The 24,373-nt window shown below is 36.3% G+C and overlaps 1 protein-coding gene across 2 annotated transcripts in view; it reads right to left on the bottom strand.

Annotated features, from left to right (window-relative positions):
• RARS2 (arginyl-tRNA synthetase 2, mitochondrial) overlaps nt 1-24,373 on the bottom strand; it is a 61,993-nt gene that overhangs the window by 19,842 nt on the left and 17,778 nt on the right. For both annotated transcript variants that reach the window (XM_059177124.1, XM_059177125.1), the window contains 6 exons: nt 22,782-22,884; nt 21,336-21,419; nt 14,006-14,103; nt 10,543-10,598; nt 8,129-8,212; nt 5,488-5,564 (listed from right to left, as the gene is read on the bottom strand). In XM_059177124.1, the coding sequence (XP_059033107.1) occupies nt 5,488-5,564; nt 8,129-8,212; nt 10,543-10,598; nt 14,006-14,103; nt 21,336-21,419; nt 22,782-22,884 (502 nt within the window). The remainder of the gene's footprint in view (nt 1-5,487; nt 5,565-8,128; nt 8,213-10,542; nt 10,599-14,005; nt 14,104-21,335; nt 21,420-22,781; nt 22,885-24,373) is intronic.

Raw genomic sequence — 24,373 nt, 5'->3', positions numbered from 1 at the left:
TCCCAGGTGAAGCTGGTCATATAAGCAGAGCTGTGTGTCTCCAGGCCATTAGATAGCCTTGGATACTGGGTATATCAGTCAAGACCACTGTGAACTGAAGACAAGGAAAGGCCTCCATGCCCATCCTGAGATGCACATTAGAGTCTGGGGAACTCTATGATTTGGGAGATGAGAAACACTCAACAAAGACTTAAGCTGACTCTTAAAACCACTGTCAAAGTGTGGCTGGGTTCAAATTTAATTAGGCTTATAATTTAGGAGCTACTTCTTTCATGTGTTATAATGAGTAAAATACACACCAAGGGTAACAGTCCCTTTCTCTGAAGAAAAGTAACGTGACCTGACCAATAAAGAACTCTTGAATTCAAGTCTATAAAAGTTTCTAACTGCATAAATAATCCCCTATGTCTAGAATTGATTTAGTCTTGAATTACTTTCTTAAGTTTGAGAAACTTTTTTTTTTGAGAATCTAAAGCTAGGTAAAATATGGTGTCTTGACGGACAGATACTATTCCACATTTAAAAAGGTGACAGCAATAATTATTATCACTCATGAATTTGGGGTTTTGATCTTGCCCTATTTTCTACTCACTTTTTTTTTGCTACTGATATGTAAGGGAAACTCAGGGTCAAACCTCTGATATACTGCTACCTAGTAATATATTAATATATTATCCTCTGAATTTCTATTTTTTTAAATTAAATGCCCATCACTGTAATTATCTCAAATCATTTTAAAAAGGAAAAGGGTAAAATAATAAATACTTCCGGGGTCATTATGAACTTAAGAGAAAATTTATACTATTGTGTTAATATATCAGGTCACCTTTATGAATGCCAGTGATAGGATACAGTGCTAATGCATACTTACTGGCATAATATTTTCTCTATGAGAGGCTGCTCATATTTCAGACTCATTTCTATGGTTATCAAAATCCATTATTAATAAGCAACATGCAAGGAGTCAAGTCCTAAAAACTTCTGTAGAAAAAAAAAACAGACTGGATTATACCTTCTTAAAAAAGTGTTAGATGTTACCAAGGTCCATTCAAGTATGTTTCTTTTTTTTTTTTTTTTTTTTGAGAGAGAGAGAGACAGGCAGAGGGAGAATCTTTTTTTCCCCCCCCCAAAGATTTTATTTATTTATTTGACAGGAGAGAAATCACAAGTAGGCAGAGGCAGGCAGAGAGAGTGGAAAGCAGAGTACCCGCTAAGCAGAGAGCCTGATGCCAGGCTTGATCTCAGAACCATGAGATCATGACCTGAGCTGAAAGCAGAGGCTTAACCCACGGAGACACCCAAGTACCCCCAGAGGGAGAATTTTAAGCAGGCGCCTGATATGGAGTTAGATCTCACAACTTTGAGATTACGATCTGAGCCAAAATCAAGAGTCAGATGCTTAACCAACTCAGCCACTCTGGTGCCCAGAGGTCCATTTAAGTAGTTTAAACCTAGAAGACACCTAGAGAAATTATTCTGAAAAGTTATCATTAGAACGGGTAAAAAAGTAAATGATGACATCCAAATACTCAGGATTTGGATTTAACACTTGTTAACTTATTAACAAAAGAAATTACTTTTTGAAAGTGGAAAGGCTTTTTGATACATGTTCCAAAGCTTTTATGGTTTTTTGACCAATACTGTGAATTCTGAAGAGTAGATATATTACTTATTTAACTTGTTAGCTAATTCAGGAAGGATAAACTATTCTAAAACCACTTTCTCCATTTCATGACAACAAATCTAAATAAAAGGTTTTACATGTTGATCAACCGAAGTCCCAAGTCCACACACAATACAGCCAGACAACATGGTGAAAAAAATGACTTTGGTACACAGAAAAACCGTAATGAAGCAAAGCAAAAACATGGAATTCAGTAGAGAAATGATTATAGGTGTTAAATATTTTCATCATAGAAAGGAAATACTAAAATTATTCTGTAATTTCTATATACAAAAACTGAGAAACTGAACCGGGTGGATACTGATCATGGTGCCACTCAGAGGGAGGCAGGCCACAAACTGCCAGTGGATGGCCACGGCCAAATTCAAAACAGATACTCCGGGAGGTTGAAACTGTGACAAGTAAACTATCAATTGTGCTCCTGGTACAGCAATTTGAGGATGGGAAAAAGGGAAATGTTATTTAAGTTATTACAACCAATGGAAATGAAGGGCCGCAAAGGCATTCTATAATGCCAGTGGAGGGCATGGCAATGCAGTGAGTACTTGGGAGCCAGACCGCCTGTGCTAGAATCCTGGATCGAGCCCTTGGGTTCTTCATCAGTACACTACGTAATGAAGTCAGGTTCTGAGGAATGGTAACTACTGTATCCTACAATAGTTAGTTCTTCCCTAGAGCTACACAATAGGTTTTATATTATACAACTTAATGATTACAGCTGAAGTTCAGAACTGTGATGCCATCAGCTTTGGTTTTCTTTGTTAACATTCCTTTGGCTATTTGGGATCTTTTCTGGTTCCATACAAATTTTAGGATTATTTGTTCCAGTTCTGTAAAAAAAGTTGATAGTATTTTGAGAGGGATTCCACTGAATATGTACATTGCTCTAGGTAGCACAGACATTTTCACAATATTTGTTCTTCCAATCCATGAACATGGAACGTTTTTCCATTTCTTTGTGTCTTCCTCAATTTCTTTCATGAGTGTTCTATGATTTTCTGAGTACAGATCCTTTGCCTCTTTGGTTAGGTTTATTCCTAGGTATCTTATGGTTTTGGGTGCAAATATAAATGGGATTGACTCCTTAATTTCTCTTTCTTCTGTCTTGTTATTGGTATATAGAAATGCACTGATTTCTGCACACTGATTTTATATCCTGCCACTTTACTGAATTCCTGTATGAATTCTAGCAATTTTTAAGTGGAATCTTTTGGGTTTTCCACATAAAATATCACATCAGTGGCAAAGAGTGGGAGTTCAACATCTTTACCGATTTGGATGCTTTTCTTCCTTTTGATGTCTGACCACTGAGGCTAGGACTTCCAGTACTATGTTGAACAGCTGTATGAGAGTGGACATCCCTGCCATGTTCCTGAACTTAGGGGAAAAACTCTGTTTTTCCCCATCTAGAATGATATTCATTGTAGGTTTTTCATAAATGGCTTTTATGATATTGAGGCATGTACTCTCTTTCCCTATACTGTGAAGAGTTTAAATAGAAGATAAAGGGACAAAAAGATCCATAAGATCAAATTCACTCAAAATTTAACCACAAAGCATAATCTATGGGGCTGACAATAAAATGAGGAAAACATGGTCCTTCCTCTCAAAAAGCTTACAACTAATTACAATTTCACATGGGAAAAACCAGGGATCCAACCAAGGTACAGGTTTTCTTTTAGGAACAGGCTAAAATAATTTATTAATATATGCCTCAAGCTCAAAAAAAAAATCCTCATTTATGCTACATGTTTTTGTTGAAGGTAATCTGCAATGACAATTATAGTTTTAAAATGAAAACTGGGTCTGCAAAAATTAGTACAAAGATAAAATAACCTGGTGGCTGCCACTTTAGGCTCTGCATCTTTTTTCCGTCCTCCAAAGGAAGGAGGAAGAGAGCCAGTTAGCACCTAATGGATTTCTCTTTTATTACAAACAGCAAGGTGATTGTATTAGACTTGTTCTCTTTTGTTTATAAAGGTTGCTTCCCTATGAAGCTTCTAGGCAAAAGAAGACTTAATGAAAGCAATGCCACTGTTCCTCGAGGTTTCAGTTATTCACAGAAGTGCCTCTACCCTCGTTCCTTCCTCGTGTGCATCCATCAATTAACAACCTCTATACAGCGATGCAATCTCCCACTTTTTATGAGTCTCCAAACCCTGGAGATCTGTATACAGAATACAAATATCTGTATACTGAATACAAAGAAACATACATTTAAGTTTCTATGGAGTGAAAACAGACTTTACTAAAATATTTAAAATATTATGAGCAACAATGACTTACTATTTTCAGGATTAAATAAAACCTCTGAGGTAGGGTGGGAGAAAGAGGAAAATAGGAACTCTCAAATTTCAGAGTACTCAAATGTACTCTAAATTCTTTAAAATGTTCTCCCAATGACATAAGATCTCTGAGCGAGTATTTGTATCTTCTGTGGCATCAGTGTCTATGTTGGCTCAGAGCTGAAGAACGGTTCATTAAGCTTGTGGTAAAAAAAATACTTGCCATTTCCAAGTTTTGAAAAATAATACAATAAAAATTCCAGGCACGAAGGTGGCATGCTTTACTTATGAACAACCGTAAAGAATTATTAATTTTAAAACTCTTGCTTATCAATAAAACTCAATGGAAAAGAGAAAAAAAATCTTTTTGATTACTTTTCTAAATCAAAATGTAGACATTTATAGTGCAGTGCAGGCCTGGACTCAGGAGGAAATTATAAACCCTTAAAGGTCTTTAAGCATTACAATGTGATTTTTGTTAAATTTAACTACAAAGCCACAGGAGAAAAATCACTTATCAAAAAGGAAAATGATGGGGGTGCCTGGGTGGCTCAGTGGGTTTTAAGTCTCTGCTTTCGGCTCAGGTCATGATCCCAGGGTCCTGCGATCGAGCCCTGCATCAGGTTCTCTGCTTGGCAAGGAGCCTGCTTACCCCACCCCTCTCTGCCTGCCTCTCTGCCTACTTGTGATGTCTGTCAAATAAATAAATAAAATCTTAAAAAAAAAAATAAGGAAAATGATGAAGCATTCTTGGTAGCACTGGCTAGAGAAGCAAAGCATTATTTTGCTAAGTGCTCTTCCTCACACACAGGAATGAGAGCTTTAGTCGATTCCCCGTACAGCACCAACACAGCTAATGTTGTACTGGTGTTTCTTTTGTGAGGCCCAGAAGCAACAGAGATAACAACTAGGATGATGAAAAGGAAACACATCCCTGGAGATTAACTGGACAGAAAGACCTTTACTAATGAACTTCAGGAAAAACTGAGCACAGAGAATCAAAGTACCCAAGGACTAAATGAGGCAGAAAAAGGAAGGAGTTCACACTGGGCAAAAGTCAGGAGGAGCCCAAAGATAGAAATGAAAAAAAGCACACACAAATTCAGAGAAACTTCTGTACCTTCCAACCACAGCAGATCAAGAGGAAAAAGTATATACTCATGTTTTTCAATTCTAAATGAATCATAGTTATTGCCATGAAGGCAGCTACAATTATATAGCAATGATGAAAAAATTAAAGAAATCTGTGTTGAAGCTATTGTCTTACGTGTTTATTCTAAGACAACTCTATATCTAGAGAAATACTGTCCCAAATCAACTAAAACAGAAATAAAAGACAAACACTTGGATATGAAAAGGAAAAGAACTCCCTAGTAAACTAAAAACATTTTCAAGTGTTTCGGTTCCCTGTTTTAAGGAAGGTTTTTTTAAAACCTCTGGGATTAAAAATTAATCTGCATAGTACTCTGAAAAAAATAAGTTAAGACATTTTTCCACTATTCTTTCTTGCCAACTTACTTCAAAGAGATGCTGTAAAGGATTGGACTGAAGTTTTTCTTCATAGCCAAACAGCTGGAAGCCAGTTCCCAGAAGACCTACCACAATAATCCATAAATGAAAACATTATAAAATGGCACAGTAGAGAACAGACATGGCAGGGAACAGGTTCAGTTGTATCAAAAGATCAAGCTCTCATAATTATATGTCCTGAGAGTGCTGCAAACATATGCCATCATCTTCAGCTACCCCATAAACTCGTGTAAGTTAAATTCAATGTACCGAACCACAAATTCACTATATTGAATAGATCACTGCAATTAACTTCACAGACACCAACAGATTATGAAGTCATAAAAGGTAGGGTCTAGGACTAACTTGTCTTTGTACTAACAGTGCCTAACACTTCCCTAGCAGACATAATAAAACAGCTCTCCTAGGGAAGGACATCATGATTCTAGAAACTGGATGTTTAAAATTTCTGAAAACAAGTTGATAGGAAGTGATTTCAGAACTTTCTTACTAAACTTGAAGGTGTTAAAATAAAACAAAGGTAGAAATTGTGTTGGTGTTCTAATATGAGTTCTTAAACCAATGACTGAAGGAAAATAATAAAAGATAAAACTCAAAACATACCTGATTACCTCTCCCATTCAAGGTGGCCAATCAACAAAATTCTTTTTTATCTGGCCATGTATTTGTCTTTTATTTGTCAATGGTTTTTTTGGTCTCTGATGGTAAGTTCAGCATTCTGGGTTAGTGTTAATTTGAACCTTAATATTTTTTTTTTTTAAATAATAATTGAGGTAACAGACAATGAGTATTTATACTCTTAAGATATTCTTGCTAAAAGATGACCACGATTTCAGTTTGAAAGGATATATGCAGCCTGGGGTCAAGAGCAATAAAAGGTTGTTCAATTATTTTAAAAACCAATCTGTTTCTACAACTCTATGGAAGAAAAGTATACCAGCCCTATTCACTTTAAGCAGAAACAAATGTGATTATGATTCAGGGTCTTGGGAGCAGAATGTGGAAAGATGCCCAGAGTATCTAAAAAATGGAAATAGGAAAAGTAAAGGCCAATCTCCATTTAACATTCAACCTAATATATTTTCAAAAACTAATTTTGTGCTTAGAAACTATCTGCCAACTTTCAATATGAGATAGCTGAAACAGCCCAAATTAAAACTCTTCAACAATGATGGTTATAATGGAAATGGTGACAGATCATTAACCATAGCAGTCCTTTAGAGAAACACTGCAATAATAAAATCCTGAAGCTAAAATTAAAGAATACTAAAATCACCATATTTGCTAATGCCTGTGAAATGCATAAATCGGTTAAACTAATGTAAAGTGGATACCATCTATTAAATCTGACTGTTGAGCCTCGAGCCTAAACCTCTGACTACCAGCTGTTGTGAACTGCAGGTGGGTCTTTAAAATGCAGGGCATGTTTTCTGATTTCCCCACAATGAATACTAATGGCACTGATAACTGGTTTAAGTTCTACCCTTTTTAGAGTCTAAAAGAGATTTTTATTAACTGAAATGAAAGAGAAGATCATGATAAATCCGTCTTTTGGAAACTTTGATTTCATTTCACTAGATAGGATAGAACATAACAGTATCAGTGAACTTTAGAACTGGCAGTGCATCTTGCACTTTATAGAAGCTTTAAAATATTATCTAGCCTTTCTTTTGGATTAGTACTATAAAATACTTCCCACAACAGATTCATTGATCACTCTTAGTTCTTCTTATGTGCCATGCACTTTGGACACACAAATAATGAAGACACAGTCCATGCCTTCAAGGAATAGATCAGCTAGCAGGGGAGAGAAGCACACAAATGAAGAACAGACTACATACCAGCATATCTGAGTACAGCTGGCTATTAGGAACGTCGTGATGTGAGATGGAGGCAAGGGTCTATCTGTGTGACACAAGGGCTGGATCTTAAAACACACACAGTAGTTGCCAAAGGCTTTTAAAAGCTTGCATTTCACATGCTACTACTACCAGTACTTTACTACCTTAGCAACTTCATTTTATCTTGCCCTTCCTTGATTACTGGTATATTATGAGCAAGGAATGGTTCTGAGTAAACTCACGACATTACAGATAATTTACAGCATTTAGCTGTTTGGGTCTTACTCCTTTCTGACCTCCTGCCACTGTACAATTTTAGAAGGAACCAAAGTATTCCACTTTCTTTTTCCTCTATGCCACAGCGTCTAACAGATAACCCTCCACGTATGATGGCCCAGGGAGGCTGGACTTCACTTGTTCTAAAAATGGCAGGGCTGTAATTGAGAAGGGTATATATAGCTAGACTTCCTGTTTTCCTAGTACATTCACTTTTGCATTTGACAAATGTAAGCTACTTTTCTTTATTAAAACCACAAAAGCCTGTATTTTTCAGGTATTTCTCTGAATGTGTGAAGTTTCCTCTCTCAAACTTATCTGTGTAGTGAGAATTACTCTAACAAACAGAAAACAAGCTTTATGCAAAAGAGCCATAAAAAAAAAAAAAAAAGGTAGGAGGCACTACTTTATCTACTGGATTCTGCCTATACTCTGTCAGGATCAAGTAACATAATATTAAAAGAAATTTAACTTAACAGTGAAATGAAAGATCAAATCTCAGACTTACTTACCAAACTGCATGCCCCAATCCCCAAGGTAATTTATTCTGGTTACTTGATGTCCTAATGCTTCTTCGAGATTTGCTATAAAATTTCCTAGTAATCAACAAAATACAGTTTCTCATTCTTGTTATCCATTTTGGCATAAGAACCATGTGCTTCTCTATTATCAAAGCATAACACAGAAAATTTTTTTTGACAAAATTTGCCAACTCAATTTTTTTTTACTAAAATATTCATTATGGCGTTTTCATCTACATTAGGAAAGGGAATAGAGAATTAGTTTGGGGGCAGTTAGTTATTCCAAAGAATCTCACAATTTTCACAAGAACAGTATTTTCAGCAATATCCATGGGAGTTGGGAATACAAGTTAGAATAACAATTTCAAAGACAAAAAAGAACAGAATCTCAGTAATTAACAAGAAATAATTTGGCTAAGCCTTAAAGAGCCTGAGCCATACTGTGTCTTTTCTTGATAGCTCACTCTTCCTTCTTTGAATCACTTAAGTCTATCTCCTCATGCCTGCTCCTAAGAGTACCAGGGAGTTCGAGAACTTCATCTTCTTATACTGCTGACACTGGTTTGACATTCAGCATCCCCTCTACTCTCCTACTGTGCCCTTATGTTAGGGCATTTAGATACACTGTGCATGAGACTTAGAAGGCAGAAATGAAGTGAAAGGGGAGCTACTTCTATTTTTTCCTGATAAGCTAGCTGTGGAGTATGGAGGTTTTTTCGTTTTTTTGTTTTGTTTTTTTGTTTTTGGTTTTTGGGTTTTTTGTTTTGTTTTGTTTTTTTGGTGGCATCACTAATAGAGAGCACAGTATCCTGTCATATGACTTCCACGGGAACTGAAAGGGTATGGGGCTGCCTCTTTTGCTAATATGAATTCTAGAAGGCCTGACAGGTCTAATGGCAGCTTCCTGTGACTATGGTAGCATGGTTGTCACTGGAAGGGACTACAGAAAAGGCAGAAGCTCCCTTCATGGCCAAGCTCTATGGTATGATTTTGGGAGTCATTTAGGTTACTTAATCCAAAACTTCTTCAGCACTTCCAACAACTTTGCAAACTATTCAGCATCCTGTAATAAATACTTGCCTGCTTTTCCAACAGTGGATTTAGTTTTCTCCAAATAATCCTTCACCAATATGCATATCTGACTTAAATTACAACAGCTACTTTTCCAGCTTCCCTACTTTTAGACTTTCCCAGTCTACATACGTAGTTCCAACAGCAACCTTCTCCAGCTGCTACTCAATACTATATTCCTATTTTTAATTAGTTTTTAAATTAGCAACTTATTATCCTGCAAACCAACCAAATAACACAAACCTAGGCTTTTGGAATGATTTTGGAAAATTTACTTTCGGCATATGAGTTTCCACAGACCACAGTTAACAGGTGTAACAAATATGACTGTTATGAAATTAACTGAACTAATACATGAAAACTTCAGAAATGGTAAATGAATTCCCAGTATTATCTCTTACTGGTCCAAAATTTTCCTTAACAACTTTCAAACAACTTTACTATGTTCTGTCCATCATTTACTTTTGGCCTGAGTAGGTAGCTTTTCATATATAGTATGTTTTTTATATTCTTTTAAAAATCAAGTCCTGTCATTTTATCTCTTAAAATGCCCCACAAGATATTTCCAACAATGACAGGTGACTCCAGTTCATTAACGATCTATGTCACAAAGTAAGGGCTGCTTCAACTCTTAAAAGTATTCAAATGACAGGTTAAATGGCTCTCCCTCAAGTATGTAATAGATTTGCATACCAGAAGATACACTAGATGAGAAACTTCAAAGTCTCTTTCAATTCTTTGAAACTGCAGTTTCAAATTGGGCTACTGCATCACATCATGTTTTAAATAAATGAAAATCTTAGTATACAGTTACACTGAACATTACAACTATGAAGTACAATAGCAATCTTTCTTAGAACAGTCTTATTTCAATTTCCACTCTTGAATGCTCCAGTTAGTACTCAAATGATTGAGACTGAGCTTCTTTTTTAATGGAGATATAATTAATATATAATACCATTTCTTTTTTTAAAACAAAGTCTATGAACCAAAAACCTGGGGGGATTATTATCATCTCCATGTAACTATTTTCATTTTGCATCTTTCTTCTTTATATGATCTTCTTTATATGCATACATATTTTTAAAAAGTTAAAATTATTAACAAACCTAACAGTTAAAATCAGTTTGAGTTAACCTTTTGGTTTTGAAACAATTTTTTTTTTTTACTTCTAAACCAATTTTTCCCATTTTATGTAATATTTAATTAGCATCAAGCTCATATAAATTTGAACATTGTTTTTTGTCTTACTGTTATTAGAGCATTAAACCATTACAATGCATTATAAAATACTGTCCCAAAGTCGTGTTTCGTATGAAACTAATGACACTTACCTATGATGGTAGAACGCAAATGTCCAACATGAAATTTTTTGGCAACGTTGGGTGAACTGCAAATAATTCCAAAAGTTATATTTCTGTTCTAAGAACAAGAGTTCTAAAATCAACTAGGTCATGCCTCCACAGTTTAATAATTGAGGATTAAGGCCTTTGGTAATTTAGGGCAAAGATAAGTGAAAAATTAGAAATTTAGAGCAATGATAAATTAGAACTCAGAAAGAATCATCCTTAGTGAAACTGATCCTGTCACTCATGAGGTAGTACCATACACAGAGAATGGCACACTTAGGAAGCAGATACATTTAAGGACTGATAAAAAGGATGAAGAAATTCAGAGATATTTTTCTGACACAAAAACAATGCAGATTATTAGGAATTAAACTTTGTGTACTAGATGTAAACCCTTTATCCTCTAAAAAATTACTGACCCCAAAGAAATTTTGTTTACATTGGGTATTATCTATCAAAAGTTGTACTCGATAATTTGACAACAGCAAATGTTTCTAGAGCACTCACTACCTGACAGGCACAGTTGCACGCACTTTACATACATTAACCCATTTAATACTCATAAGAGTTGCAAGCTAAGGTGCCCCCTCATCTCTTACTTTACAGATGAGGGGACTAAAGCAACATGGAAAAAGGATAATGAAGCAAATGTGGCAATATCTTGACGACTGCTGAATCTGGGTGAGAAGGATATGGGACTTAATTATACTGTTGTGTTCTGTATATGTCTGAACATTTCACACAGGTTTCTCAATATTAGAAAATAATAAGTTAACTTGAACACAGCTGGATAAAAGTAGTAAAATGAGAACTTAATTTTGATCTATTTCTAAAGATTTATATAAAGGATATTATAATTTAAATACTTGATGCTACATTAATATGTACACAATTATGAAATTATGACACTACAAGAATGCTCATTTAATCATTATTGAGGAAGAAAGCAAATGTCCTTCTCTAGGATAAAAAACAAGGGATCTTCCACTTCCCACCAAGACAGAATAAAAAGGATGGGATTTACCCTTCTGCCTTAAACAACCAGAAAACCAGAAAAATATATGAAACACTAGTTTTATAAACTGGATGGTGAAGGACTGTGATCCCTGACAGAATGAGAACAAACAAGTTTACCCCTAGCAAATTAAATAGCAAATCTGTGAGCTACAGCAGAGAGATCTACAGCATGGAATATATTAGAAAAGAAGAAAGGTTTCAAACCAGTAAGTAACCTAAGGTTCTCCTTTAAGAAACTAGAAAAGGAGGACCAAAGTAAGCAGAATAAAGTCGATTTTATTTTTTAATTTAAATTATTCATGGCAACAGATGTTTTTATTTAAATTCAATCAGCCAACATATAGTACATCATTAGTCTCAGATGTAGTGTTCAACAATTTATCAGCTGTGTGTAACACCCAGTGCTCATTATTTCACATACCCTCTTTAATGCCCATCACCCATTTACCCCATCCTCTCCATCTACCTCCCCTCCAGCAACCCTCAGTTTGTTCCCTAGTTAAGAGTCCCTTATGGTTTTTCTCTGATAACTTCCTGTTCAGTTTTCTCCTCTCTTCCCCTATGATCCTCTGTGCTGTTGCCTACAAAGTTGTTTTTTATAAAATGACAATAAAATACTATGAAATAAAAATAGTAAGGCAGCTGAGAGACACTGGGGAGAGAGAGAGATGCCAGGCCAGCCTTCAGGTAAGCTGCCAGACAAGTAAATGAGTCACCTGGATTTCTAGCCCCAGTACAGTTTCCACATGACCAGAACTACAAATGACAACATGCAAGTCAAAGAACCACTGCGCTAAGCCATCCATGATTTCAAGATCTAAAGGGTCATGAACATTAAAATGGTTGTCTCAAGACACTAGTCATGAGTCGATAGACTTTTCCTTAAAGAATCAGACAGTAATATTTTAGGCTTGTGGGCCATCAGATCTCTATCTCAACTGTTCCATTCAATCCTACTCAACTGCCACTGTAGTATCAAAGCAGCCACTGTAGTCAACATGTAAATGAAAGTGCAAGCTTATGTTCCAATAAAACTTCATTTACAAAAACATATGGCAGGTTGGATTTTGCCCATGGGCTGAAATTTGCCAATTCCTGTATTAAATGTTAGAGTAGCTTGTTACACAACTTTCATTGAGGGAAAAGAGCAGGCAACTTTCTTTGAGGGATGGCCTTCATGCAACTCCTCTCTGGTGTGAAGATGACCTCATGAAGTCCCTCTCCTCTCTGTGATACAACTAATGTTTAAACTCAACTTAAAATATGATTGGGGTGTAATGGTAGTATAAGATTTATCCATAATATTTGTTTACTCAGTAGGAGCATGAGTTTACTCACCATCAGTCCTTACCATAAACAAGTTCACTGAATCTCAGAGTCTGTCTTTTTTGAGAGTGGCAGAGACAGTACAAGTGTAGAATATATAAAACCTTCTCTTGCCTCTGGTTATCTGGGTGCTGACCATAACTAAGTTTGTTACCACAATAAGTCATAATAAAGAATTAGGAAATCTGGGGGCGCCTGGGTGGCTCAGTGGGTTAAAGCCTCTGCCTTTGGCTCAGGTCATGATCCCAGGGTCCTGGGATCGAGCCCCACATCGGGCTCTCTGCTCAGTGGGGAGCCTGCTTCCTCCTCTCTCTCTCTGCCTGCCTCTCTGCCTACTTGTGGTCTCTGTCAAATAAATAAAATCTTAAAAAAAAAAAAAAGAATTAGGAAATCTGAAATAATTCCCTCATCATTTTTTTAAAAAATTTTCCACAGGAATATATAGTTAAAATAAAAGGGTACAGCAAGTTCTAACTTTCCAAGTGGGAAAACAGTTCATCAAGACTCGTTCACTTTTAGGAAGGCAAATACAATTACAATACAGTATCTCTGATCTTTTCCATGAGCTGTCAACTGGTCAGCTATACTCTGAAAGTGCTCCCTTTCTGTTTTGGTTGCCTAAAAACAGCTCAAAAATTAGATAGATATACTGACAGTGCAACAGGAAGTAATGAGGATTATTTAGAGGCATATTAAAACTTAAAGCTAGTTTTCTGTAATTTAAAAAAATGTTTACATTACAAATACCACAAGGCTTTGTTCTCTGGTAATCACATTACTTTAAAATTCTTAATATTGTAGTAACCATTACCTCGGATTTAAGAGTCTACGAAGATGGAATAAGTATTTCTTCTAAAAAAAAAAAAACTAAAATTAACTATTAAATACTTAATTAAAAAAAACATAATCACCAGACTTTTTTTTATTGGAGTCTAAAATTTTTATTCGTGGTACAGTGATCAGTTCACTGTAATATTAAGAAAATAATATAATCTCACTGGTTTTCTGTTTTTCCATATGTTATGTCCTGAGGCCCCAGATGATAATGGTAAAACACTTACCTGCCCAGCTACCTTGACTAACCAACACATGAGTAGGCACTCACCTGAATTCAACCACGATCTTCTTCTGGGGAAGACCAGAGAAAAGCTCGCTTTTTAATCCATATTTTGAGCCATCACTGATGACTTGTTGTAGTACTGTCTGAAAAGTAAAATGCATGGAATTTACTAACAGAAAAAAAAATTGCGATTTTCTTAATTACTTCATTTACTCATTCTAATTTACAGAACTCAGAATTTCACAGCATTGTCAGCACCACCATGTTCCATTGCTAATGCTAGTCAAAACAGTAATAACCAGAACTAACATCTATGGGGGCTCTGTGCCCTTTTTATACATCACATATATTCATTCTTACAGGAACCAATGATATAGATATTATACAAATAAAGAAACTGAAGTTTAGGGAGGTTAAATAACTGTTGAAAGTCCCACAGCAAACAGTAACCCAAAACCAGAAGGAGCATCTAATACTTAATGAATGCGTACTATATGCTGGGCACTTCTGAGCATTTCCTGTGTATTAACTCATTTATTCCTCACAACAACCCTAGGAGATAAGTATTAATTTTTATGAATGAGAAAAGAGAAGCACAGAGAAGTTAAATAACTTTCTCACCATCATACTCTATTAGGCTACATGGCAAAACCTTTTTCACACCATAGCTAATGTGTTAACTACTGCATGCCACTGCTACTTTTGTATTACTAAGGATGACAAGAAATGGTAGAAAACAAATACAAAATTGTAATTCAAATGCCTACCGGCTACATAAACAAAAAACAAGGAAAACTAACAGAAACAACCGAAACATATTCCAGTTCCATTTCTAGAAATGTACATAGGTTATACGGTTCACAAAATTCATACTTTGTTTTTTGCTAATGGTGTGATGCGTTTATTTATAAATGTATTTATTTTTTAGTTTAGGGGTTTGAATTTACTGTAATGGGCTATTTACTCTTACATTGGTTTTGCTTCACAAACTGGATTCTGAGTCCTAATTATGTAGCTTATGATGTGAAGAATTTTACTATCTTAAAGAGTTTATTAAGATGCTCACTTAATGGAAAAGGCAGACAAAGCAGCAGAAGGTAGCAAAGCAATACTTTTAAGCATAAAAAGTGCTAGGTTAAAGTCCAGATGCATTTATGTTATCTTTAAGCCTCACAATCTTAAAAATGGACATTTCCCATTTAATAGATGCAAAAACTAAGGTTCAGAAACAGTATATAGTTGTACAAGGACAGAAGAAATAATATTCCTTTCATTCACACTATATAGTAGGACACAGAGAGAAAGGATTAACATGTAGAGACATTAAAGAAAACAGTGCCTGTCATACCTCAGAGGCCCATTAAATGTTAATTATTTACTCCAAGACAATAGCTGACAAGGCTGCAAATAGTATGGGAGGTAAATATTAGTGAGGAGGAATTCAGAGTCAGATTATTCTAAAGTTAACATTCTACCCATCCATGTCACTTTCCATCCCTTTATATGTAATGGATGGTAGACTCCACAAAAGGCAATCACAGGAAGGTAAGCTCTCCCTGTACAAATGACCCTTAATTCATTGATATTTCTCTAGCACAAACAAAAAAAGCAAGTTTAATGAAGGACTATCTTACATGCCCCACTTCTAAACCTTCCATTGACAATCTGATCCCTCTGCTACCTAGAGCTTCCTTTTCTACTATTCACTCTAAGGGCTCTCAAAGTCAGAATTAAAAATGCCATACTTGGGGCCCCTGGGTGGCTCAGTCAGTTAAGTGTCTGCCTTCGGGTCAGGTCATGATCTCAGGGTTTTGGGATAGAGCCGCACATCGGGCTCGTGCTAGGCAGGGAGCCTGCTTCTCCCTCTCCTCTCCCTTTGACCCTCCTCCCTCATTGTGCTTTTTCTCTCTTAAATGAATAAATAAAATCTTAAAAAAAAAATGGCACACCTAACTGAATGCTTAAATTGTTTAATGCAGTACTACTTTTATGAGTACATTTTATGTAAAATTAAAAAAAATTAAATGAATAAGGCAAAAGTCTAGAGTCCCTTTTGATCATCCACCCTAACCTGCCCTCCCCAGGGCGACTACTTTTCAAACATCAGCTTAGCTGATGACTACTCTTCTTCTTGCAACCACTAATCCTCCTTGGTTTTAAGGGTATTAAGCTTTACTGACTTCTACTTCTCAGTTTCCTTTGCAGGCTCCTCTTCCACTGCCTGCCGCCCCACTCCCTACCCTGTGCTTCCTTCTTGCTTCTAGCTCCTTACTTCATACGTCCCCTAAATATAAAGTCCAAAGACTTCAACTACTACTTACCTAATAAAATCTTTCCTGTGCCATAGACTGGTATGTCCAACTCAAAAATCTGAAGTGCCTGAGATGTGCAATGGAATATACTCCTCTTCCTTTTGCATTCTCCATCTACATGAACTTTACCTCCTCACCCAGCTAACCAAGTCAAAGACCCAGGAGTACCTAAGTTTTACCCTTTTCCGTCAACCTTCATAATCAACCACCTATTAATCACCAAATCCTGCAACTGCCACTGCCTATCGTTATAGTTATCCCCTCTGTCCTGGTTTAGACCCTCATCATCCGTCAGCCATACCACTACAAAACCACAACAAAACAATAATACATAACTATCTCCTTATATAACATGTAAATTTAATTAGATCTATGTTCTACTTAAACCCTTCAATGATTCCAAGACATCTTAAAGATTTTATCAATTTCTGGTTTTTTATTTTACATGCATTTCGTCTTGGTTTCATAATTTTAAGAAAACTGATTTGTTAAATGGCACATTATAACATCCATAAAAACCATAAGGTAGAAGTGTTAGGGTCTTATTTTTTGGGTAATAAATATATAATATTAAAATGAGGTGAATTTTGGGGTGCCTGGGTGGCTCTGTGGGTTAAGGCCTCTGCCTTCGGCTCAGGTCATGGTCTCAGGGTCCCGGGATCAAGCCCCACATCGGGCTCTCTGCTCAGCGGTGAGTCTGCTTCCTCCTCTTCGCTCTCTGACTGCCTCTCTGCCTAGTTGTGATCTCTCTCTGTCAAATACATAAATAAAATCTTTAAAAAAAAAATGAGGTGGATTTTATTAGTGTAATACTAAAAAATTATCAAACATACCACCTGTGGTACACATAACACACCATGGAAAATGATGACGGAGGCAAAAAGCTGAAATTCTAACGCAGGGCATATAAGGCCCTTCACACCAGATAATTTCATACCCTCCCCCATGCCATCCTATGTGTGAACCATACTCTATCACCACTGATTTCCAGACAATGCCATGTTCTTGACCTTCTGTACTCTGGCCCAGGCTATCTTCTCTGCCTGAATGCCTGCATTTATATCTCCCAGATATAGTTGTCGTTTTTTGTTTTTTGTTTTTTTTAAAGATTCAGAAATTTTTTTTTTGCTTTTAAGTAATGTCTGTACCCGGTGTCTGGGTGGCTCAGTCAGTTGAGTGTCTGCCTTTGGCTCAGGTCATGATCCCGGGGTCCTGGGATCGCATCCCACGTCAGGCTCCCAGCTCAGTGGGAGTCTGTTTCTCCCTCTCCCTCTCCTACTGTTTCTCTCTCTCTCTGTATCAAATACTAAATAAAATCTTTATTTAAAAAAAAAAAGGACTGTCTACACCAAACATGGGGCTTGAATCCACAACCCCAATATTAAGAGTGGCATCCACTTTTGCCCAGTTGAAGATTATCTGTTCACTCAACTTAGACTTATGTGTACCTTTCTTTACATTGTATTGCAGCTTACACATGCCTCCACTGTATCATGCATCACATTATCATATCCACTACACATTACACTGGTATTTTTTATGCTTTTCTTTTAGATCATAAGCTTCTTGGGGGCAGAACACAGGCCACTTTATCTTTAGATTTCAGTAATATAGTCCCAGGCAAATAATAAGAAGAAGTTTATGAAATTAGTGGCAAAAGTTTTAAACTATAGAATGTCAGTGAGCTAGTAAAGTTCCTTGATATTCCAATAGATGAATAAGCTAGAGGTCCATCTACTCATCGTTAAGTATGTTAAAATGTAAGATGCTCTTATAAGAACTTCTACGGAAGCTACTACCACCTATTTGTTTTTTGGTCAATACTTGAAAAGAGTTTAATCATTCCTTCCATGTTCTCAGCCACTTGGCACTACATGTGACTTAAATGCATCTACTGCCTTCTGGCTTAAGCTCAGTTAGCAAAATAATGAGCAGAATCAGAGCCATTTAAGTTAGTATCTCTTTTTCTTTTTTTCCTTAAGTTTTAATAGAGCATGCAAAGTTGAATTTGGCAAATGAAAAAATACAGGTATACATGTAAAATAAAAATGACGTTATCCATTGTGTACTTTTAAAGGCACAACTAAAAAAAGAGGATTTTGTTTGATTTTTTCCTTTTTAGTTAAACTCATATTTTCTTTTTTTCCTCCCCTTAAATGAATTAACTATTATTTTAAATTACTCTTGAAAGTCATCTGTAAGCTACTGACAGGTGGAAGCTTGACACCAAACTGACAGCTCTTCACGATGTATGAATTGGTCGTATCACCTTATGGTTTCGAAAAATTCATTATCTAGTTCCAATGATTTGGCAGTTCCTACTGTCTTTAATTTCACATTCTAGTCTCCTATGTTTGAGGATGATTTACACGAAGACATTATACTGCCTCCGTTAGTGATTCAAACTTAAGCTAACATTTAATCATTTCCTGGGGCTGCCAGTGTTAATTCAGTTGCAATGCGTGAACAGATACGTTTTATGCAAGGCTAAGTTTGTACATGTGTAAGCAATGACAAATTCATAATTCCCTGCTTGAAAATTAAGTTTTGGACACAGGTCACTGGCTACATGTCAATCTTGATGACTTTAATATGTAAAAATATGTATTAATAATGGTCCCAAAGGGTTGAATTTTTTTCTTGATGTGATCTGAAAAATTCATTATACATGCAAATGGCCATTCTTTAAAACCTGAAAATAATGAAGCCAGATGTAGAAGAATTTAGGTTTTGAGCAAACAACGCTTATCATTAAAAAACTGCAACTTTTAACCAGGCACATTCAATTTTCCTTTGACTATGGGTGTTCATTAGTTTAGGATGTACCTTTACTGTGACACTGAGCAGGGCTACCGTGAGCAATCTGCTTGTTCCTTTAATAAAAATCACACTAAGATCCAGGCATTCAAGGCTACAGTGAGGGAGGATTTCCAGGTGATAAAGAGTAGCTGGACCTCAAAGCCCTAGATCTTGTCCCTGTGTTGTCAAGTGAGAAGGATTTGGGAATACTTTTAATAAGCAAGCTAGTGTGCATTCTTAAATTGGAGAAAATCTCATAGTTTGTTCACTGTAATAATAAAGCATGAAAATTTGTGGCCACTGACATTTTAAAAGAAGTAAACACATGCCTTGCTTGATATATAAAACACATCTCTTTCAGTCAAGGTGGCTGTAAAGGCAACTTCATCTAATAGTACATTTTCCCACCTCAGGGAAAATTTAAAAAGGTAAAATATTTCTGCCTATGAACTAGACTGGAGTTTGGTGGGCACTGTGGTGAGCTGCATTTCTGCTTCTATAAAAATCGAGACTGTTGGGGCGCTTGGGTGGCTCAGTGGGTTAAAGCCTCTGTCTTCAGCTCGAGTCGTGATCCTCAGGTCTGGGAATCGAGCCCCGCATCAGGCTCTCTGCTCAGCGGGGAGCCTGCTTCCCCCTCTCTCTGTCTGCCTCTCTGCCTACTTGTGATCTCTCTGTGTCAAATAAATAAATAAAATCTTAAAAAAAAAATCGAGACTGTTGGGGCACCTGGTGGGTCAGTGAGTTATGTGCCTGATTTTGGTTCAGGTCATGATCTCAGAGTCTTGGGGTCCTCCTCCCACTCATGCCCTCTAACAAATACATAAAATATTACCTCTAATAAATAAATATTTATCTATTTACCATTTATTTGAGAGAGTGTTCAAGTGCATGGGAGCACAGGGAGTGGGAAGGGCAGAGGGAAAGGGAAAAGCAGGCTCTCCACTGAGTAGGGAGACCAATATGGGGCTTGATTCCTGGGCCCTGGGATCATCTGAGCCGAAAGCAGATGCTTAACTGACTGAGCCACCCAGGTGCCCCAATAAATAAAATCTTAAAAAATATACTTGTGATCATAATCGGAAGAAAGAGTACTAATTTAGAAATGGTAAATTAGACTCAATGGTTTACTAAATTGACATGAAACGTTACCAACTAAGAGCCTAACAGGCTGCAGTCACTTTTCAACAAGCTCAAAACAAATTTCCTTTTTGTCCTTGTGACTGATCTGATTTTGGTTAATTATCTCTCCTTGAAGTACGAAGGATAAAAAGATAAAAGAAAAAAATTCAAGGATCTAGAGGCAAGCATATTAACACTAACTCTCCCTCGGAAGACTGATCGGGCAGATGGGCAAATGCCTATTATCTGTATAATCTTGGTGAGAAATTATATTAGAAATTTTGGTTTTATAGTAATTTTCAATTCAAGACTGCAGCATTACTAAGCCTGACTAACTCAAAACCAGTATTTCTTAAAAAACAAAACTAAACTAAATAACAGCCTAAAGCATGCATTATGATAAATTTTCAATTTCAACTGAGATTAAACTCTCAACAAAAAAAATCTCATACCACTGCCTATTCAGGATTACCTGTCCTCCAGTCTTACACGAGACCCAGTTCCTTTATGTCATTTCTCCAACTCTTCCAGGCCATCCTGAGTTTTCTGATCTTTCTTATGCTTATTCTATCAATCCAACTTTTGTTTTAATACTTGTTTTATTAAAAGAATAGGCTATCTTACAGTTTCATCTGTATAAATCTCATGCTACCAATAGATTACAGGCTACCAGAGAGCCAAAACCAGCAGTACTCTTTGGGCATTCAATATAGAGTCCATTAATTCATTCAATTATAGTTATCTCACACCTACTGCATGCCAGGCACTGTGCTAGGAACTGGGGATCCAACATTCTCAACAGAGAGAAAAACAGATGCTATAAGCTCTAATGGAAATTAATTTAAAGGGCAAGAGGCATTAATCAAATAAAAAGATGTATAATAGTAACTATGATAAGTTCTGCAAAGGAGAGATACCCACTGATGGTAGAGCACATAAATGAAGGGGACAGAAAGGCACAGCCCAGGAAACATCAAGAACTGAAGGGTAAGCAGGAGTTAACTTGGGGTGGCACTCCAAGAAGGAGAATCAGAATGTGTAAGGTTCTGAGGCAAGAGGAGGTGACGTTTAAGAACTGGGGGAAAACCACTGTAGCTAAATCAGACTGAGTAAAGGTGCATAGCTGGAACATAATCCATTCTTACCTTTGTTAACAGTTCTCTGTTAATTTTGAAATTTACAGTCCCTCGACCAGTGCTGATTTCACTCACCACTGTATCACATTTTAGCTGAAAAGATTAAAAAAAAAAAAAAAAAACAAAACAGGTAAAATTAAGTATGTTATATAACAAGCATAATGATATTTATAGTTTTAATACTATCACTTTGGAGTCCAAACACAGCAGGTACATCATATCTCTGTCATTAAATCCAGACCTGGGCCTTAGCCAATCTGTTCAATTCTATCACTTGACAAGCTTCCTCCTATTCTAGCCTAGAATACTACTCTATATTCAGAATCTCTTCTTCTTTCCCATTCTCTCACTTCAAATTCTCTACCTCACATGGAAGGAAGCCAGTATCACTTCACCCCCCAACCTGATGTGCCCTGACAAGCAGTGAACTCTTTTTATCTCACCCACTTTGCACAAGAGCCACAGGACATTTCATTCTGTCAGGCCCTACGCCGCCAGCACTTGTACCCCCACAAAAAATAGGTATCATTTAAATACTTGGTCTTCACTGAATAGACCTTAAAATTTTAACCAACTAGATTTCTAAGCACCTGATATATCCATGAAACTTGAAGAGATACCAGTTTTCACTGAAGAATCACTAGTCTTTACATTTGAGACTCACAGGATATGGGGGAAGGAACTAAATACCGTAATGAGAAAAATTTTACTCCTCGTGTACTTCCTGATAAAAATCTAGGTTGATTTTCTGATCAAATAAATATTTACTCAGCTATCAAAGCTCTTTTATTATACTCATTCTTTACACATTTTTTTCTATGATAGTGACTTTCATTGTTCCAATCCTTCAGTGTGCCCAGAAGCCTCTGTGTCACATGTAATAACCGTATTTTAAAAACCCTGTTTTTTATGGTATTACATTAATAATTTAGATTTGGTCATTCTCTACAATCCTTTCAATTCCCCTTTTAGATACCAAACCCAACAGAGAAATTAGAAATGAATGAGTTTATTAAATTATCTAACCACTTCTTCTCTGCAATCATGATTCTATTTACACCTAATCATTTTTTCTCATATTTTAATGCTCATCTTCTCAGAAACTCATTTTAAAAATTGCAACCCACTGCTCTAATTTATCAAGCTTGTTCTCTTAAATTCAGAAGTCCATCCAGCTTCAATCTGTAAATTTAATTAACACTTCAGTCCTCCTGTAAGTAGTTAATCAAAAAATTGAACAATGTCAGCTCAAGAGGAATGCTTTATAGCTAATTTGAAAAATCATCTTAACCTTATAGCACATGGCTAAAATGAATTTAAATTGTATTTTCCAAGGTGCCTTGAACAAAAACAACACTATTAAATTCATTATTATGCCTGAGATAGCCTGCAGAGTTTTTTCTTTTTTTACTAAGTTTGTTATAATGTCTAAAAAAGATAATAGTGCTGAAGTACCTTCTCTGCCAGTCTTGTGGCTTGAACTTGAATATCTGGTCTTGAATGGTCATTGTTGTTTTCCAATAGAGAATCCACAGAGAGCTGAAAATCAGCTACTTCTCTAGAGACAAAAAACAAAATAGGAAAAAGCTGTAATATCTTTAAAACATTACTAGTGTAACAACAACAACAACAACAACTAACCATTGTGGATTCTTCAATACAATTTTATCAGAAAGAAAGGGTTTTGCTTTAAAAATATAAAGCAAAGAAATTAGAAGTATCAACTTGTATTTATTTAGAACTTTATCTTCTTTAGTTCTTCTTCTATTCCTCTTCTAATACCTAACTGTAACTTTATTATATCTCTGTGAGATAGGTAGTTCAAAGTGTAATAAAAAATTTAACTGATGTACAAACATCTAGGTAATTACCCAGCTAGAACATCCTCTGACATTAATAAGCAACTAGAGGGGGCGCCTGGGTGGCTCAGCTGTTAAGTGGCTGACTTCGGATCAGGTATGATCCTGGGGTCCTGGGATTGAGCCCCATGTCTGTCTCCCTGCTTGGTGGGAGGCTGCTTCCCCTCACCCTCTTCCCCTGCTTGTGGTAATACTTGCTACGTCTGCCAAATAAATAAATAAATAAATAAATCTTGAAAAAAAAGAAAAAAAAGGAACTAGAAAATGAGATTCCATGGGCACAATAAGTGATTAAACCACTGTTTAATCCACTGTCACTGAAACAAAAGGACCTATTTTAGAGGAGGTACAAATGACTTCATTTTTATCACTCTTGACATTCAGGGATATACCTAAAATATCTTATGATCTCTGTTTTACATCACATTAAGCCACCTGGTCAACAAAGACCATTATGAATTTTCTTGAGCCTTGAGGCACATGGGTGGCTCAGTCAGCTGGGTGTCTGGCTCTTGATTCTGGCTTAGGTCATGATATCAGGGGTGTGGGACTGAGTCCAGTGTCAGCTCTGTGCTAGACATGGAGACTGCTTGGGATTCTCCTCTCCTTCTCTCTCTGCGCTCTCCCTCACCCCTGCTACCCCACTCATGTATTCACTCTCAAAAAAAAAAAAAAAAAAAAAAATATATATATATATATATAGATAGATAGAGAGAGAGAGAGAGAGAGAGAGGGAGAAGAAAAAAATACTTTTCTTGAGATCCTTCCCAATATTTATTCTCTATAAACCAAAGGTATAGTGAAATATAGTATCATTAAAGTAGAACTGCCCAAAGGAGTTCTAGGCAGGTTTAGAAAATCTTCTTCAAAAGATGGGCCAAGGGGCACCTGGGTGGCTCAATCGGTTAAGCAGAGGTCCTGGGTTCAGGTCATAATCCCAGGGTCTTGGGATGGAGCCCAACATTGGGCTCCCTGCTCAGTGGAGAGCCCGTTTTTCCCTCTCCCTGCTGCTCTATCTATGCTCTCTAGTTCTCTGTCAAATAAATAAATAATATCTTAAAAAAAAAATGGGCCAAGATTGTTTAGCTTATTAAAGGCCCCTGACACATAAAATAAAAAGCAGGGATTTTCAATATTATTTTATTATTATGCAAAATGCCATTTATAGATTTTATGAAATAGGTAACT

The sequence above is a fragment of the Mustela lutreola genome, chromosome 6 (genome assembly GCF_030435805.1).
Source record: "Mustela lutreola isolate mMusLut2 chromosome 6, mMusLut2.pri, whole genome shotgun sequence".
Classification (NCBI taxonomy): Eukaryota; Metazoa; Chordata; class Mammalia; order Carnivora; family Mustelidae; genus Mustela; species Mustela lutreola.
Note: the sequence above shows the minus strand (reverse complement) of the source record. Positions and strands in the feature narration are given on the sequence as shown.